Source organism: Scheffersomyces coipomensis (assembly GCF_036884675.1).
Source record: "Scheffersomyces coipomensis strain NRRL Y-17651 chromosome Unknown DFJ63scaffold_5, whole genome shotgun sequence".
In the NCBI taxonomy this organism is placed as follows: Eukaryota; Fungi; Ascomycota; class Pichiomycetes; order Serinales; family Debaryomycetaceae; genus Scheffersomyces; species Scheffersomyces coipomensis.
The window spans coordinates 638675-657730 of NW_027042896.1; the positions used below are offsets into that span (position 1 = coordinate 638675).

General features: G+C 30.1%; 8 protein-coding genes across 8 annotated transcripts; 4 read left to right on the plus strand and 4 right to left on the minus strand. All coding sequences in view use genetic code 12, as the record gives it.

Moving 5' to 3' along the window:
* The first annotated feature begins 79 nt into the window (after window positions 1-79).
* Window positions 80-1023, plus strand: RBP1 (peptidylprolyl isomerase). The gene has a single exon (XM_064903846.1). It carries the CDS (start codon window positions 569-571, stop codon window positions 1007-1009), a length of 441 nt encoding a protein of 146 aa, XP_064760993.1. The 5' UTR covers window positions 80-568; the 3' UTR covers window positions 1010-1023.
* Window positions 1024-5013, minus strand: DFJ63DRAFT_191250 (uncharacterized protein). The gene has a single exon (XM_064903885.1). It carries the CDS (start codon window positions 4800-4802, stop codon window positions 1038-1040), a length of 3765 nt encoding a protein of 1254 aa, XP_064760994.1. The 5' UTR covers window positions 4803-5013; the 3' UTR covers window positions 1024-1037.
* DFJ63DRAFT_186258 (iron-sulfur cluster assembly protein) lies at window positions 4938-5814 on the plus strand. Its single transcript, XM_064903845.1, has one exon. It carries the CDS (start codon window positions 5073-5075, stop codon window positions 5751-5753), a length of 681 nt encoding a protein of 226 aa, XP_064760995.1. The 5' UTR covers window positions 4938-5072; the 3' UTR covers window positions 5754-5814.
* Window positions 5815-5975: 161 nt separating this feature from the next.
* Window positions 5976-7586, minus strand: DFJ63DRAFT_314270 (uncharacterized protein; the record flags this gene model as incomplete). Its single annotated transcript, XM_064906325.1, has 1 exon — window positions 5976-7586. The coding sequence occupies one exon, from the start codon at window positions 7584-7586 to the stop codon at window positions 5976-5978; it is 1611 nt and encodes a 536-aa protein (XP_064760996.1).
* Window positions 7587-8715: 1129 nt separating this feature from the next.
* DFJ63DRAFT_336422 (uncharacterized protein) lies at window positions 8716-10212 on the plus strand (the record flags this gene model as incomplete). The annotated part of the gene is made up of 1 exon (XM_064908374.1): window positions 8716-10212. The coding sequence occupies one exon, from the start codon at window positions 8716-8718 to the stop codon at window positions 10210-10212; it is 1497 nt and encodes a 498-aa protein (XP_064760997.1).
* A 47-nt stretch (window positions 10213-10259) lies between these two features.
* Window positions 10260-12106, minus strand: DFJ63DRAFT_191181 (uncharacterized protein). Its single transcript, XM_064903884.1, has one exon. It carries the CDS (start codon window positions 11812-11814, stop codon window positions 10306-10308), a length of 1509 nt encoding a protein of 502 aa, XP_064760998.1. The 5' UTR covers window positions 11815-12106; the 3' UTR covers window positions 10260-10305.
* Window positions 12107-12448: 342 nt separating this feature from the next.
* On the minus strand, window positions 12449-13082 carry DFJ63DRAFT_297878 (U6 snRNA complex subunit; the record flags this gene model as incomplete). Its single annotated transcript, XM_064905435.1, has 2 exons — window positions 13020-13082; window positions 12449-12895 (listed from the first exon to the last, which is right to left on the minus strand). Coding segments are annotated over exons 1-2 (450 nt in total), but the record flags the coding sequence as incomplete, so codon positions are not given.
* Window positions 13083-14219: 1137 nt separating this feature from the next.
* Window positions 14220-18875, plus strand: YCF1 (ATP-binding cassette glutathione S-conjugate transporter; the record flags this gene model as incomplete). Its single annotated transcript, XM_064906326.1, has 1 exon — window positions 14220-18875. One exon carries the CDS (start codon window positions 14220-14222, stop codon window positions 18873-18875), a length of 4656 nt encoding a protein of 1551 aa, XP_064761000.1.
* Between the last annotated feature and the right edge of the window lie 181 nt (window positions 18876-19056).

Consider the following 19056-nt stretch of genomic DNA (forward strand, 5'->3'; position numbering starts at 1 on the left):
TAATTGTCGTACAATAAATAGCAACCATAGAACAATGAATGTACGTACTGGTGGAACCATTATCTGTTAACTGTGGAAGCCTCGGAAAAAGTCATACTATACATTGAATGAAACAACTATAGTATAACTTCATCTCATCTTAATGTAACTCTATATACTTATTAGTATTAAAGATGGGTAATGGGTAATGTCAGACTATTCCTATTTCAGTAATTGTTCAATTCCATCAATCAATTTGCGACATACGTCATATCTATATATTCAATCTAGGACTTTTATGTCTCGTATATTAGACACACTTCAACCTTTCAGATATCCTTATATAACTATAGATCTAACTTACTTGGATAACCATATCAATTACTCTGTTTGATAACATCTTCTTAATTTAACGGTTGTAATAGTATTACTGAGTTCCCTTACCTGCATATAATTTTCATTCCTAAATAGGAAATGCGGCTCAAATCTTTGTCGTTTGCGGTTCAACAACCAAAAATCATCCATCCCCCTTGGCAAACCATTGGCCACCAACCATCATCCATTTCAATCTGATTCATCATCATTGTCAATGCTAGTTAGTAGATCGTCTAGAATCTTATTCAATCAATCCATTAACTACTACAAACCAATTGCCCTTTCAAATCGCAATTACAGATCCTTTTCCTCCTCATTAAGAACCATGTCTGCTACTCAAATTGAAACCATCTCTGAAGGTGATGGTAAAACTTTCCCAAAACCAGGTGATACCGTCACTATTCATTATACTGGTACTTTAGAAAACGGTAAGAAATTCGATTCTTCCAGAGATAGAGGTAAGCCTTTCACTTGTACCATTGGTGTTGGTCAAGTTATTAAAGGTTGGGATTACGCTATTCCAAAATTATCAGTAGGTCAAAGATCAAAATTAACTATACCTGGTAATGAAGCTTATGGTGATAGAGGTTTCCCAGGTTTAATTCCACCAAATGCTACTTTAATCTTTGATGTTGAATTATTAGGTGTCAATTAAATCTATTTATAGTATATATAGGTCTAGATTAGATTTTTTGTTGCTTCCAATATAATCCAGTCTTACTGACTAAAATATGATCGTCAACTGATAATGTAGGTAACATCATCTTATATTGTACATCAAACACTTTGAATAAAGGTAATTTAATCCTCTTTAATTGATCTCTTTCTTCTTGTTCTTCAAATGTTAATTTACCATAAAATTCCATTACATGACGCGTAAATGGTAATACAGGGAATGGCGTTTGTCTAATAGGGATTAAATTCCTATCATCATCAAAACTCCATTGATACGGCGGGGTTGGTAATGGAGGTAATCCTTGTGGTTGTTCTTCAACAGTGGTTAAATGCGTAGTAAATGTGAATATTCTCGGAGTTGGATTCTCAAGAATATATCGAAGTATAAATGAATCTGAACTTAATTGGTCAATGGTTAATAATACTCGTGGATCAGACAATGGAAGGACAATCTGCCATTCATCACTATTGAAAGTATTAATTATCTCTTCATCTTGTCGTTTCCATTTAATCACTATCGAAGTTCTTGTTTGAACATCACGATGAGAATATCCATTCTTACTCTTGATCGTAAATAATTGCTTATAAGTAATACTTTCATCATCACTTTTACTAACATCACTAATTAGATCAACGATTAAATCAGGATTCACCGATTTAATCTTATAATCAACATCAAGAATCTCTAATTGTTGAGGACTTTCATCTTTATCATGTTGTTCGAATGTTTTAAAATTATCAATTATGGAAACTTTCCCTAACCAAGCTCTAGTAGCAATAGGCATCGATGATGGATGTTGAGAATCAAGTAAGAATGGGGATGGTAAATCAATCTCATCCAATCTTATTCTAGGTCCAATCATATACTTGAATTGAAATGGTTGTAATAACATAGGTAAATTATACTTGGCAATATCATAAATTAAACTATCATGAATTGAATTATCTTCCTCTGCTGAAATTTCTTCTTCATCTTCTTCTTCTAAGATTACAACTTTAATATCGATGGAAATAGTATATCCTCCTTCATCATCTGCTTTGGAAGTGACGGAATTAGGAGGATTATTAATCGTGATATTTAAATTATGAAACTCTTCCCCATTTTCCATCAATGCTTTCAAATCTAATGATTCATCATCTTTGAATTGATCCCAATTAGTTCTAATATTAAACTTATCTGATTTTTGATTTGATTTATTTAAGATCGACACGGTAGTAGATAAATGGATTCTCTTATAATCAATCTTCTTATGAGGTTGAACGAAATTTAATTTAAACGTCACCAGTAATTTCTCTCCTAAAATAATACAATTTAATGAACTTGGTGAATGCAAATGAACAGTTAAATTTGGTTTCAAAGGGGAGATCTTGATGGAATTACGCGATAATGATGATGAATTGAATCTGATAAGTTTCTTCTCGAGTTGATTGGTGGATGATGATTTTGAATAATACAGGATATGATGAGGTGGGATCTCAGTCTTCAGAGGGTTTGGATTTGAAATTATGAAATTCTCAATCTTATCAAGAGTGACAGTTTTATCATCATGGCTTAATTTAATATTATAGGATAATTTAATTGATTCAATCTCATAAAACCCTGAACTTGAAATCATTTGAAAAATTTGAAATATATTTGACTTAGCGATCATTTGAGATAAGTTTGATTCAACTTTATCTGCATTATCATCCAATTTGAATATCTTTAATGATTCGGCGGCATCGTCCACATCGGGATTATGAACAATAGTTATATTCTTTAACCCTCTTGCTTTCTTCTTCCCGCCACCATCTAATCTATCAATTTTAAATTGAATCGAATTAACAATCAACTCTACCTTAGTGTTTTCTGGCATCAACTTCAATAATAAATTCAAATTTATCTTATAATCAACGATCAATTGAATTAAGGCTGTATCATACACGAATGTCTCAGGTTGGAAAGTTTCATTCCCGATAAATACATTCAAATTGAATAAATTACTCACATCAGAAATATCAAAATTATCCTCCACTCCATCAAATTTGAATTTATATGATGATAATGATGATGATGCAAAAGATGGATATAACAGTAATTTCAATATCGTACTTAATTCCAATTCTTTATTTTCAAGAATTGAATAACATTGTAATAATTTTAATAAAATAATGGTTGAAATTTGAGGCCAATAATGAGAATTGGTAGTGGTTGATAAACAAGCTAAATAATTTTCGATAGCATTTCTAAAATTCTTTAATTTAAAGTATTGTTCACCTAATAACCAATTAATCAACGATGAATAAAGTTCAAATGAATCTTCTTGAGATGAGATGAAATTTGAATTCAAATCTTTGGTGATTAATTTCGATGATTCATTTAATAAATTCACTTTATGATCATTCAAATCATGTTCATTATCAAAACTTGATAAATAATTGAATTTACTAGGGATAGAAATGAAATTATCAAGATAATTAAATGATTTTAAAAATATTAATCCTGAATTAGTTATAATATCATCCTCATAATCTATATCATCATCAAATTTAATCCCTCCAAAGTATCCAAATAAACTGACTTTATTAGATGGGTTTCTGGTTAATTTCTTTATCGCGTCCGTATTTAATCCATTTAGTATTGATATAGGGACTAATTTCATTAATTGTCCTAACCATTCATACTGAATAGAGACCCATTTCAAGCGAGATTCAGGATCGATAATTGCTTTCACTTTAGATATATGAGATTTATGTCTTCTTAACGCTTGAATAGGTTCTTCGGTTGAAAATAATCCACGAACGATTTGAAATGCTAATATATCAATCAAAGTTCGAACTTGATTATATAATTTAAGATCATATTCTGAAATATCAATATCATCGCGAAGACTCACTTGCATATCTTTTAAAATATCAATTAACATCTGATACGCTTGTTCCATGAATTTGATACTTACATCTAAATCATGATAATTTATAAATTGATTTATGATTGATTGTTTAATTAGATTTCTGGCTTGTAAAGATCGAGGAGATAATTGAATTTTCATAGATAAATGGGAAGTTGATGGGACGGAATAATATTTCTTAACTCTTTGTTTAATCTTATATTCGATATTATTATAAAACTCAAGAGCTGTAGGTTTTAAATTAGATAATAATGATTGAACTAAGATTTCACAATCTCGATTTAAAGTTGATTTATTGGATCCATTGAGATATAAAAGTCCAACTAATCTTGGTAATCCGGTATTTACTCTCAACTGATTTATAATATCCTCATCACCATTATTATTACCATCACCACCTTCTTCTGTTTCACTCTTGGTGGATATAATTATGCAAATGATTTTGATCTGTTGTTTGATACAGCCTTGTTTCAATTCATTAATCTTACGAGTTAATTCTACCACATCAGTCTCTTTAGTCAATTCAAATGTGAACACAACCGCAAATGGGAAATCATTAATATACTTATTAAACCATTTATCATTGATGATCCCATTAGGAAACAACTCAGATTCATTATTGAAAGGGGATATGATTGAATGTTTTTCAGTTTGAGATATCTCCCGTTGAGGGATTCCTGTACTAATATCTTTAGATTGAATGATGAATTTAGGATTTTGAAATCGATTTCGTATCACAGCATTATCCCATACTTTATGATGTAAATTATGTTGTTGGAAATGAGTCCATAATGTTTGACATGATTCAACATCAGCATCATGAAGTTTAACTTGGATATAGGGAGCCAATTGTTGCAAGAACACGGGATTGTAGTTCTCCATTTGACAAATCGCTCCTTTCCCTTTTCAATTCCAACCTGTTGAGGCTATGATATACCAATCTTGTTTTGACGAACTGCTTAAAGTTAGACTTTTAGATTCAGGTTTGGTTGTAAATAAAACCACAAATCATAATAAATAGCGGTGTGGAGCTTTATTTTGTGGCATGGATGTTTTGATTTCCAAAAAGAAATTTTCCATTTTTAATTAATAAGAATTGATAAAGATTAGAGGAAGCAAATCAACTATATCATATCATAACACAAGAACGACATGTCTGATCCTATAAATGCTAATCCAACTATAGTGGATGTATCGAGTCTACCTACAAGATTAAGTCAACAACTGGGACAACAGGTGGGGTTCAAATATAGTGATAAACAACATGAATTAGTGGATAAGATAACATCATTATCGTTATTAAGTTTGAAGAACAAAGCTTCTAATGGAGTTGTTTCCAGTGTGGTTCCAGAGTTGGTATCAGATGTTGATATGGAAAGTAGTACTGATGAAGAATTACTTGAGTATGACGATGATGATGAGGTTGAAGATGATGATAATGAAAATATAGATGAACAAGAGATATTTGATTTGATATCAAGTATTTCTGATCCTGAACATCCTTTAACTTTAGCTCAATTAGCCGTGGTGAATTTACCTGATATAAGTATTAATAATGCTAGTTCCAAGCAAGAGATATCTGAAATCTTAATTAAAATAACTCCCACCATTACTCATTGTTCGTTGGCAACTTTAATTGGATTAGGAATAAGAGTAAGATTAGAAAGATGTTTACCATCTCGATATAGAATAAAGATTTTGATTAAAGAAGGAACTCATCAATCTGAAAATCAAGTTAATAAACAATTAAATGATAAGGAAAGAGTAGCTGCTGCATGTGAAAATGATCAATTATTAGGAGTTATAAGTCAAATGTTAAGTAGTTGTAAATAATTATACATATATATATATATTATATTAATATCATTAATGCAATCTAATCAATAGAAAGAATTATAGCAAAGTGAACCCCGTAGAATAGAATAAAATAAAAAAGAATAGAAATACACCACAGTAATAAATAAACACAAATTAAAGAACAAAAAATAAATAAAACATAGAACATAAACTTATTAAATACATATTGTAACACATGATTAAAATAATCAGGAAAGTTTATTGCAGCCTCTTGATTAAACCTTTACTATTCATATACCCATAATCCAATACTAATTTCAATACATCAATAATGATGAATTTGAATAATTTATTCTTAATGAAATCCAAATATTTCGTCCATTTAAGTTGATCAATTTCATTTGTACCTTGTTGAAGTTGTTTCATTAATCTTTGACTGATGGTATATAATCGAATTAAATGAACATAATATTCATATTTTTCCTTTTTATTATCAATTCTTTGTTGGAAAGTTAATGGAACATTAGAATATGGTGAGTTTGCTTGACCATTGTTATTATTATTAGTATTGATACTAGGAGGATTTGGATATGATCTTGCTTCATTTAAATCGGAAGTGGAACTGATTCTACGACGATTGCTAATGGTAGATGATCTTGGTGTAGAACTCATGGTGGATGCAGTCATGGTACTACTCACACTATTTCTATTATTAGAATGAGTATAGTTTGAATTATTAGGAGTGGAGATTATAGGACCATTAGGAAGGGTTGGAGTGGTTGGAGCTCCGATATTACCATTTCCATTTGTGGAGGATGAAAGTATGGAATTATTAGATGATGATGAAGAATCACGTTTTTTTAATTTATTATAAATTTTTGATTTTGATAAGATTGAATTTAAGATTTCTCCATTTGAATTATGTTTAAGAGTAGTATTTGATGATAAGGATGAATTTACATCGGCAGTGGTGGATGAAATTATAGTAGCATTATCATTTTCATTGGTTTTATTATTATTATTATTATTATTATTATTATGACTTGTAAACATGGAGAATCTCTTTTTACCTGATTTTCTACTCAGAACATCTGAATCATCTAAATTTGGTGAAGGAAATGATTCTTGATCTTCATAATTTTCATCAGATTCATTAAGACTTAACATGGGTGGAACATAATTATCATTACTCTTTCCTGGAACATTATAAACTTTATAAGCAATTAATAATTTTTCATAATAATTAATTTGCGTATCGATATTAACATTACTATTATGATGACTATGTTGAGAATTGGTTTTAATTAATTGTTGTTCAAACATACTATTGATTTCTTGTAATAAAGTAGTTTTGATCTTACTATCTTTGATAACTATATCTTCAATTAACCAAGTATCATTTGGAAATTGAATATTTGGAAGTAAATGAGTAGTGGTGGATCTGGTGGTGATAGTTCCTAATATAGCTTTAGGATCATCAAGATTCAACACTTGAGTTAAGAAAGCACATATGATTTCATATTCCTTAAGTTTCAATTGTTTCTGTTGTTGCTGTTGTTTTTGTTGTTGAGTTTGTTGAAGGATATATTGTTGTTGCAGATTAAGTTTAGGTTGAGATCTTTGTTTTTGATATTGAAAGTGTTCTTGTGGTGGCTGTTGTTGTTGTTGTTGTTGTTGAAGATGATGTTGTTGTCTCTGTTTCTGAAGACGTGGTGAGTGTGAATTAGATGATTCATGATGGGGTTGAGGTTGTGTGAGTTGTTCCTTTGGTGATGGAGATGATAATGTAAGTTGTTGAAATGGTGGTTGTAAAAACTGAGTGGGGGGGTCGTCTAACATGGGAGGTTGAATAGCAGTATCACCCAACATTTCCCCTATTCTATCCTTATAAAAAGTATGATTCTGATGATGATAATGAGAGATATCCTTAGATAGGTAACGATGTAAACTATGAAAATAAGACCTCTCTTGTAAATATAGATGTAAAAATTAACTTATTTGTTGATACTTTGTCTTACTTGTCTTTCCTTCGTGTAAAAATAAAAAAAACTAATTGTTCTTTTTCGTTTCTGTGGTCTCTTTTAGAAAATTGCGTGTGAAGATGAAAAAAATTACCGTTTTAAGAAATTTAACAGGGACTCCAGCTTTACTATGGGAAATAATTGATAGCGAAGAAGAAGAAGAAGAAGAAAAGGGAGGTGACGATGAGGGTTGAGTTGAGAGATTGGTAACTAATTATATATCTTGGATTATCTATGTCAAGGAATTTAAATTTGTTCGTTTAATAGAAACCGGCTCATTCAACGTATACCTCTTTAAAAAAATTCATGACGACGCCTCATACTTATTTAAATGCTGGTAATCCTGAAAGGAACAAACAATAAATTAGGCTGAATAGGTATTATATTGTTAATTACATTGTTTGACATATGACTATTTCATATTAGTAAAAAAAGGTTGTCTCTTCCCTTCCCCCTGCCTCTACCTCTGCCCCTCCTCCCCTTACTAGTGAGTTAGTTTGACTGCAAATGATGATGACATATATAGATAGTATCAGTAATACTAATACTAATATTAACCAACTAATCATATGACAACTCTAACTATACATATAATATCATCTTATCATATCTATAAACTACTAAATCTAAATATAAATCTCTTGAAATATAGTTTTAAATGTCATTACCCTTATACCATATAGTATCATCAAACTTTGTGTTGTGCCCAGAATGAACCGCACTCTTCCACAAAAAAATCAGCATGTAATTAAAACTGAAATTACCTTAATCATTTTTGTTACTTTACTACCATCTTTATCATAACAACATTATAATAGATCTATATCAGCATCATTTAACCATACAGGGTGATATCTTCATCGTCTAGCATCAACAACATCTACTTATTACATACCATTGTCATTATCAATTATCATTGTCAATTATTGTTATCTTTTATTCTCCCGTACGGCTACAACCCGGCTTAGCCATCAATCATGTTTTCATCAAATAGACCAAAGTTCTCCTTTGATCTTACCATAAATGAATTATCCAATATACCTCAAGTCAATGGATCTTGTTTCATCCAATTATCCATCAGAGATGGTAAAAATCATAAACTTCTGGATAAATTAACTCCTCATCACCATCATCATCATAACTCTAATGTATCATCCAAAGATTCAAAATCATCAACTCATATGCAACCAAATGATTCAACTTCAACATCGTTATCATTGAATTTAGCTAAATTAAAATCAGGAAGTAATAATGGCATTGGAAATAATAATAATACCAGTAGTTCATCAAATCATATTTCAACTACCACTTCAAGAAAGAGAATTCATAATTTTAAATGTACTTTTAATTATAATTTAACTTGTAATTTGAAATTCCCCTTAAAGAAGAATGAAAATTTAATTGGTAATAAATATTTACTGTTAAGAGTATATTATGTTACTGAAAAATCAACTCATCGTCGTAAAGTAAGTGACAATAATCAATCTAAAAATAATCCCACCAATGGTAATGAAGATTCTTCAAAATCATCTCATGATGATAATGAAACCGTGATTGATTTAGGTAGAGTTGATGTTAATTTATCTGAATATTTGAATTTCAATGAACAAATCACTTCAAAATATCTTTTAAAAGAATCAAAAGTAAATTCAATCTTAAGTTTAAGTATATCTTTATCTGAATTACCATCAAATTATGATTTCCATACTCAATTACAAATCAATGATAATCAATCTCATTCAACTCTTTCAACAGCACCAACCAATTCAGTATCAAGAGGTAATACTGATTCATCACTTGGTAAATCTTCTACTTCAAACCTTACCAATAGTGATGGAAATAATGGAACTCATACTTCAAATTCTGGTTTCAATGTCCCTCAATTTGAACGGAAAAATGTATTTGGAGGTATAAACAATGTTTTCTCTGATAATCATAATAATTCATCACATAGTAATTTATCATCCGCATCGGAAGAAGATTCATCTCCACCACCATCAACATCAGGAATATCAAACACAACCGCTACATCCTCATCATCCAACTCACATGCCTTCTTAGGGAAATTAAAACGGAATAATAGTCATTCTAAAAAATCCCATCCTCTGAATAATACAAGTAATTCAACTACTACATCAGGTAAGAATGATTCTCTTCAACAGAAATCAAGTGTGATAATGGATCCATTAATCAATGGATTATATTCTAAAATCTTGGAGAATACGTGGGATCCTGAATTATATCATTTATTAAGTTATAGTCCTGAAAAATGTATTAATGATATATTCGATAATCCGAAAAATCCATTAGGTTATAATCCCGATTTGATGCCTTTGAAAGATGGTAAGAGTGGTTCAACTACGGATGAGAATGGTGATGATGATGGTGATGATGAAGGGTTTAGAGAAATTAATGGGTTAATTAATGAAATCAAATTTAGAGATGATTTAAAGAGTTGGAATATTAAAGTTTAAACATCGTATTTATTAGAAATGAAACAAAGTAATAATAATTTTTTTTTTCTTTTTTATAAAACTATATATCGGATATTTAATACAATAATAAATTTATAATGAAAATGATCTTAATTTAAAACTTAATTTAGTTAATGGATTCGATTTAGGTAAATCAATCTTTAACGTACTTGCTGAAGGTTCTGAAAAAGATGAATTTAATTCATTTGATTCATTTTCATTATTATTAGTAGTGGTAATAACAGTATTAGTTGAATCAATATCTTTCTTATGATAATGATTATTATAATATTGATAATAATATTGATAAAATCCATTCAACGTTTTAATAGTCTTACGTTTCGAACTTTCTCTTGCAAGTTCATGATTTCTTAATTCAATTAATGGAAGATTCATGGGACTTGAATCATCCTTTATAGCTTCAACTTCATGAATTTGATTTAAAATATCCTTTAAAAGACTCTCTAATGCAATTTCAATTTCTTTCGAACTTAAACTATTATTAGTAGTGGTAGTGCTAGTAAGTTTATTATTGAGTTCATTTCGAATTGACCTTGTTTCTAATACTGTATTCGATGTAATTGGTAAAATATCATTGTTATCAACATACGGTTTATTATACCAACCATTTCCCATATCATTATAATATTCATCATCCTCATAATCATCTTCATTATCAAAGGAATAAATAGTGTCACGATCACGACTGGCACTAGGAGTGGGACTTGGAAATAAACTTGGAGTCTTATTACCATTATCATCATCATTTTTAGAACTTGAACTTTTCATACTTGAAGCAGTAGTTGGAATTGGTGCTTTATTTTTATCACCTCTATTAATAACTTTTGAACTTAAGGATGATGAAACATAAGGAAGATATCGACAATACTGACATGGAGTATAAGCTGTTTCAGATGTATGACCAATGGGACATCTAAGAGTTCTAGTATCATATTGATTTCTAAATTTCCCAAATTGAATCATTTTAGGACCTGGTGTTGGACTATATCCGACATCTAAACTTAAACTTAAATTTGATCTTACAGAGATTGGTCTTACTCTTCTAGGACTCAGTTGGGCATTATTATTGGAAGTATTAGAAGCAACGGATTCTTGGGCTGATAATAGATGACCATATCTATCAGGGTCATGGGTTATTTCAATATCTTGTACTACTCTATCATTGTGAAATATTGAATATGCCGCTTGATATAAACCTGTAAAAGTATCAGATATCCGTGGAGAAGGAGGGGGTAATTCCATTTCTTCAACTAATGTAGCTAATTCTGTAACTTCTTGAAAACGAACTGATGGTTGTGATAAACTGAAGGGTGATCTTTCACTGTTTAAATGTAAAGGTGGAACAGAAGTAGTTAAGTTTCGAGGTTGAATATACTGTTGAGAAGGTGGCAGTGGAAGTGGAAGAGGTTGTAAACGAGGAGTTGGTGGTTGATTAATATCATTGAGAATACTTGAACCTTGTTGTCTGATAGGTAATGATTGTTGTTGTTCTGGTTGTGATTGTTGTGGTGGTAATTGTGGTACTGGTGGTTGATTATCACCTTGGGAAGTAAAGTGCTTTTGGTAGCGATTATATGTCATAGCGGTAAAGAAAACTAATGATTATTGAAATAAAGCAATGATATTAAGTATAAGACAAAGCAAAATTATCAACCTTTAGCTATTAGTATATAATCAAAACTTGAATTTAATCTCAAAACATTAAGATATTTAGTAAAGAAATCATAATACTAAACCGTTTTTTGCAATTTATTTTTGTGGTTACGTTTTGGTTGGGACACTGAAAGATTGAAAAAAAGATTGAAAGTTTCCCTCTACATAAAAAAAAGACCAACAAATTTAAAGTAATAAATATCGTGCATTTTAAGTTATGAATCGATAAGGTAAAGTACAATGACATACTAAGTTTCATTATCATGATCCTAAATCCCACCTGTAAAGCTATACTACTTCAAATAAAAAAAAATCATGAAAAAGAAAAAAAATAAAAGAAACTAAAAGATGCAAATATAAATATATATGGGGAATATATACATATATTATAAATTATGATACAGATTCATTAAACCTTTATAACGTTAAAAGAAGTATTATCCTGGTTTGAATAATAAATAATAATAAGGGGAAAATGTGCAATTTCGAACTGAAAGGATTAATAAGGGATTTATTGATTGTTGTTAGAATTATCATTATTATTGTTATTTTGGTTATTGTTGTTGTTGTTGTTGTTGTTGTTGTAACGACGGTTACCACCTCCATTTCTATTTTGATCATTTCTGTAATGGCCACCATTACCTCCTCTTTCTCTACCACTACCACCTTGTCTTCCAGAATAATTATTATTATTATTATAATTTCTTTGATCATTTCCACCTCTTCTCTTTTGATTTCTATTCCTTTGTTCCATGTTTATCATGTTTTGTTCTTTGGCATAATCCATGACTTCTTCAGGTAATCTTAAATATTTGATATGATTACCTCTAATATAAATTTCAGGAATCTTTACAAATTCTTCCCCATTTGGACTGGTTTGTATGACATTTTTTAAAGTTAAGTTCATCCATGAATCACAATTGACCAATTCACCATTTAAACTTTCACCATTCTTTAATTCTATTAAGATTTCTTTTGATTTAGCTGAGGTTAATAAATATAACGGCAACTAGAAAGATTAGAAAGTTAGTATTCTGATTTCCAAAAAAAGTGGTTCAACTTTGATGGATTGATTCTAAATCAAAACGTCTATGAAAAAGAATCAATCTAGTTTGTAAATATAAGATACATACCATTGTTATCTGTTTATTAATTACTTAGCTTGATTGCAACCTCCTTGTTTTAATTGGTAGTATAGATATTTGAAGTCAACAAAATTTTTCTCTGTCTCTGTTCTATGGTGGTGACAATTTTTGGTATTTTGACACGTCCTTTTTCAGTCGCACTTTAAATTTTTGTACCAAAGCTGTTTAATGAAGTTTGGCAGCAAAGGCTTCTACCAACAGCTCTTTCTAAGGCGACATTAGTTAATCCATCAATATGATGGATCAATACATTGAGTAGATACCGTATAGTTATTATTATTCTTTATGAATGTGTTTGTACTAACATTTGAGATTGATTTGACTGGAATTATGTTGTCTGCCACAGAAACAAGGAATTTTGGCAGCACATTCGCTAAGCTGAAACTCTCTCCGCTGAAAACAGTTGTATATACATTCTACTACCATTTACATGATTTATCTGTGCATGTGTGACTTGGGTATGATAATCGATTGATTGATTGCCTTTATTTAATAATTTTTAATATTCTGTGTCTATTTGGTGACTAACTAGTAGATTTATTACAATTTTAATGACAAATTACAAAATAATTAAAAGTTTTGAATTAGCTTTAATTTGGTCAATTTTGTCTCTCATACTCATTATTAAGACTTGATACTAACACCTTGACTTATAAGACAGTTTAGATTTAACTAATCAATCCATTGATGCCATTAAATGGCCAAATATGAATGTTCATCCATCATTACTCTAAAGAATAATTCCTCTAAATCACCCATAAAGCATCTTCCTACATCAACTACTCCAAATGTTACTTAATCAAGTAAGTACCATTTATTTACTTAAAGTGTCACCTCCGTTCATGTCAATGGCAAAGGTGAGATTGTGTCACTGAAGCAACCGTACCGCAATACTTAATTCCATACGGATAGATACCCCCAAAGCGTTCGGCTTAACTTCCCAATAAAGCAAAAAACGGTTATCTATTTGTAATCAGACTGTACAGTAACCATTTTTTTTCTTTTCATTTAGGCAGACAGATAATTTAAATTTGGAGGTTTAGATTTTTTTTTAATCGTGTTTCAATGTATGGCAACGGTCTATCTACAAAAATTTTCCATTTAAAACTTTGTTAATTTCATTATTTGTTATTTGGTTATTCTTTTCTTTTTAAGGTAATTGTTATTTATCAATTTAACAAAACTGAAATGGAACAAATAGAGGCAATTTCTCTAGGTTCAGGTCATCTCCCCAATAGTTGGAGTTTACTCAGTAATCTTCCTGTGTTGTATTTATCGAAAAATTATACTTCGGAAAATGATGGCATATCAACTTTGTTAAAGAAAAATCATACTGAAGTTGTTCCTCAATCTTGGTTAGGTTGTGATTCAGCTGTTGATGGTTGGGGACCTCTTTCATCAACTTATAATGATTTAACACCTTGTTTCTTACAAGGTATACTATTTGGTTTATCAGCCGTATTAATGATATTGGTTGGAACTTATCAAATTGTTCAATTAAGAAATAAAAAAATTACCATTAGTAATAGAAAGACTTGGTCCTTCTATACTAAATTATTATTAGTTACTATTCAATTAATATTTCAAATCATTATTTTCACTCAATTTAATGCTACTGGTATAATAAAATCTGCTTTAGCTGCTAATGCTTTTGCTACTTTTATCGCGTTTGGAATTCATTATCTTGAACAATATAAATCAACCATTCCAAATGGTGTTTTATTATTCTATTGGTTATTCCAAGTCATTTTAAATGCTGGTAGAATTGTTAATCTCGAATTAAGAGATGATCTTAAATCTGAATTCGGTACTTTTATTATTTTATCAACTGTAAATGCTTTATTCATTTTATTAATTGAAATTTTATTACCACCAGTTCCAATTTATGCCAGTTTAGTTAAAGTTTCTCCTTATGATCATGCTAATATCTTTTCAAGAATTACTTTTGATTGGATGGGTGGATTAATGAAAAAAGGTCATCAACAATATTTAACTGAACAAGATTTACCTGTATTACCAACTGAATTAAAGGCCACTGCTACCACTAATGAGTTTAATGAATATTGGAAAACTCAATCCAAACACTCATTATTCTTGGCTATTGCTAAAGCTTTTGGTTCCAGTTTCCTTTTAGGTGGTGTTTTTAAAGGTCTTCAAGATTCTTTAGCTTTTGTTCAACCTCAATTATTAAGATTATTAATTAAATTCGTTAATGATTATTCTGAATCTGCCAAGACGGGTAATCCAATTCCATTAACTAAAGGTTTTTTAATTTCTATTTCTATGTTCATTGTTTCGGTGGTTCAAACTGCTTGTTTACATCAATATTTCCAAAGAGCTTTCGATTTAGGTATGAAAATTAAATCTTCCTTAACTTCCGTCATTTATAATAAAGCATTAGTCTTATCAAATGAAACCAAACAAGAATCAACTACGGGTGATATTGTTAATTTAATGTCTGTTGATGTTCAAAGATTACAAGATTTAGTTCAAAACTTACAAGTTATTTGGTCAGGTCCATTCCAAATCTTTTTGTGTTTATATTCTTTACATGGATTAATTGGTAATTCCATGTGGGCTGGTGTTTTCATTATGATTATTATGATTCCTTTAAATGCCGTTATTGCTCGTTATCAAAAGAAATTACAAAAGACACAAATGAAAAATAAAGATGAAAGATCAAGATTAATTAGTGAAATTTTAAACAATATTAAATCTTTGAAATTATATGGTTGGGAACATCCATATTTAGAAAGATTGAACCATGTTAGAAATGAAAAGGAATTAGCTAATTTAAAGAAAATGGGTATTTTCAGTGCTTTTTCAAATTTCACTTGGTCATTAGCTCCATTCTTAGTTTCTTGTTCAACTTTTGCTCTTTTCGTCATTACTCAAAAGGATAAAAGTTTATCTACTGATTTAGTCTTCCCAGCTTTATCTTTATTTAATCTTTTATCTTTCCCATTAGCTGTTGTTCCAATGGTTATTACTAACATTGTTGAAGCTCAAGTTGCTATTACAAGATTAACTAAATTCTTAACTAGTTCAGAATTACAAAGAGACGCTGTTATTAAAGCTCCAAGAGCCTCTAAAGTTGGGGAAGTTGCTGTTCAAATCAAAAATGGTACTTTCTTATGGTCAAAGGCTAAAGGTGAACAAAATTATAAAGTTGCTCTTTCTAATATCAATTTAACTGCTAAAAAGGGTCATTTAGATTGTATTGTTGGTAAAGTGGGTTCTGGTAAATCTTCCATTGTCCAAGCCATCTTAGGTGATTTATACAAATTAGATGGTGAAGTTACTTTACACGGTAAAATCGCTTATGTTTCTCAAGTTCCTTGGATTATGAATGGTACCGTCAGAGATAATATCTTATTCGGTCATAAATATGATGCTGAGTTTTATCAACATGTTTTAAAAGCTTGTGCTTTAACCGTTGATTTAAAGATTTTACCAAAAGGTGATAAAACTGAAGTTGGTGAAAAGGGTATTTCTTTATCTGGTGGTCAAAAGGCTAGATTATCATTAGCTAGAGCTGTCTATGCTAGAGCTGATGTCTATTTATTGGATGATCCATTAAGTGCTGTTGATGAACATGTTGGTAAACATTTAACTGATCATGTTTTAGGTCCAAATGGTTTATTAAAGACTAAATGTAGAGTTTTAGCTACTAATTCCATTAAGGTTTTAAGTATTGCTGATAACTTACATTTAGTAAGCGATGGTAGAATTGTCGAACAAGGTACTTATGATGATATTATTAAACAAGAAAGTAGTAAGATTCGTCAATTAATTGAAGAATTTGGTAAAAAGAAAGATACTTCTAGTTCTTCATCATCTACTATCGCTGGTGAAGATAAGAAAGAAACCGATGAAACCGATGAACTTAAAGATGATGTTGATTTAGCTAACTTAGATTCTGATTCTGATTATGAAGTTGGAAGTTTAAGAAGAGCTTCCGATGCTTCCTTGATTCCTGATGAAGAACGTAATGTCGAAGACGAAGAACCCGAAGATGAAGAAACAAAAGCTAGAAAGGAACATCTTGAACAAGGTCAAGTTAAATGGGCTGTTTATAAAGAATATGCCGATGCTTGTAATCCAGTTAATGTTATTATCTTCTTAGCCACTGCTCTTTTATCATTCAGTATTAATGTTGGTTCTAACGTTTGGTTGAAGCATTGGTCCGAAGTTAATACCAAATACGGTTATAATCCAGATATTACTAAATACTTAGGTATTTATTTCTTATTAGGGGTTGGTTTTTCTGCATCTTCATTAGTTCAAAATTGTTTCTTATGGATTTTCTGTACTATTCAAGGTTCTAAAAAATTACACAATGGTATGGCGGTTAGTGTTTTAAGAGCTCCAATGTCTTTCTTCGAAACTACTCCAATCGGTAGAATCTTAAATAGATTTTCAAACGATGTTTACAAAGTTGATGAAATCTTAGGTAGAGTTTTCAGTATGTTCTTCAACAATTCCATTAAAGTTATTCTTACAATTGGTGTTATTTGTTTTTCAACCTGGCAATTCATTTTCATTATTGGTCCATTAGGTATCTTATATGTTTATTATCAACAATATTATTTAAAGACTTCAAGAGAATTAAGAAGATTAGATTCAGTTTCAAGATCTCCAATTTTTGCCAATTTCCAAGAATCATTAGTTGGTGTTTCTATTATTAGAGCTTATGGTCAAGAAGATAGATTTAGATTCTTAAATGAAACCAGAGTTGATAGAAACATGTCTGCTTATCATCCAGCTATTAATGCTAATAGATGGTTAGCTGTTAGATTAGAATTCTTAGGTTCAATTATTATTTTGGGTGCTGCCGGTTTATCAATTTTAACCTTAAAATCAGGAAAATTAACTGCTGGTTTAGTTGGTTTATCTGTTTCTTATGCTTTACAAATTACTCAATCCTTAAATTGGATTGTTAGAATGACAGTTGAAGTTGAAACTAATATTGTTTCTGTTGAAAGAATTATGGAATATTCAAGATTAACTCCTGAAGCTCCTGAAATTATTGAAGATAATAGACCTGCTAAGGACTGGCCTCAGAATGGGGAAATTATCTTTAAAGATTATTCTACCAAATATAGACCAGAATTAGATTTAGTTTTAAAGAATATTAACTTAGATATTAAAGCTAAAGAAAAGATTGGTATTGTTGGTAGAACTGGTGCAGGTAAATCATCAATTACATTATCATTATTCAGAATTATTGAACCATTCCAAGGTCAAATTGATATTGATAACGTTAAGACTGGTGATATTGGTTTAGCTGATTTAAGACAAAAATTATCAATTATTCCTCAAGATTCTCAAGTATTTGAAGGTACTATTAGATCCAATTTAGATCCAACCAATGCATACAATGATGAACAAATTTGGAAAGCCTTAGAATTATCTCATTTGAAAGATCATGTTCATAAAATGTATGATGACAGAGATAAAGAAATTGAAATTGAAACTCCATTAGATGTTAAAGTCAGTGAAGGTGGTGGTAATTTATCGATTGGTCAAAGACAATTAATGTGTTTAGGACGTGTTTTATTAAAGATGACCACATCTAATATCTTAGTGTTAGATGAAGCCACTGCTGCTGTTGATGTTGAAACTGATCAAATTCTTCAACAAACCATTAGAACTGAATTCAAAGATAAAACCATTATTACCATTGCTCATAGATTAAACACCATTTTAGATTCTGATAAAATCATTGTGTTAGAAAAGGGTGAAGTTGCTGAATTCGATACTCCAGAAAACTTATTAAAGAAGAAGGATTCATTATTCTACTCTTTATGTAAACAAGGTGGTTTTGTTCATGATGATGAATAAGCTCAATCATCATCTCATTACCTCATAATTATTCCTTATAGATTTGCCAAATTTTGATATTATTTATTTTCGTTTTATTTTAATTTTTTTTTTTGACATTCAGTTTTAGCTTTTTATTGTACTTTTAAAGTTTGATTTCCAAACCCAAAAAGAAGAATGCTACAATGATACTGTGTTTGAA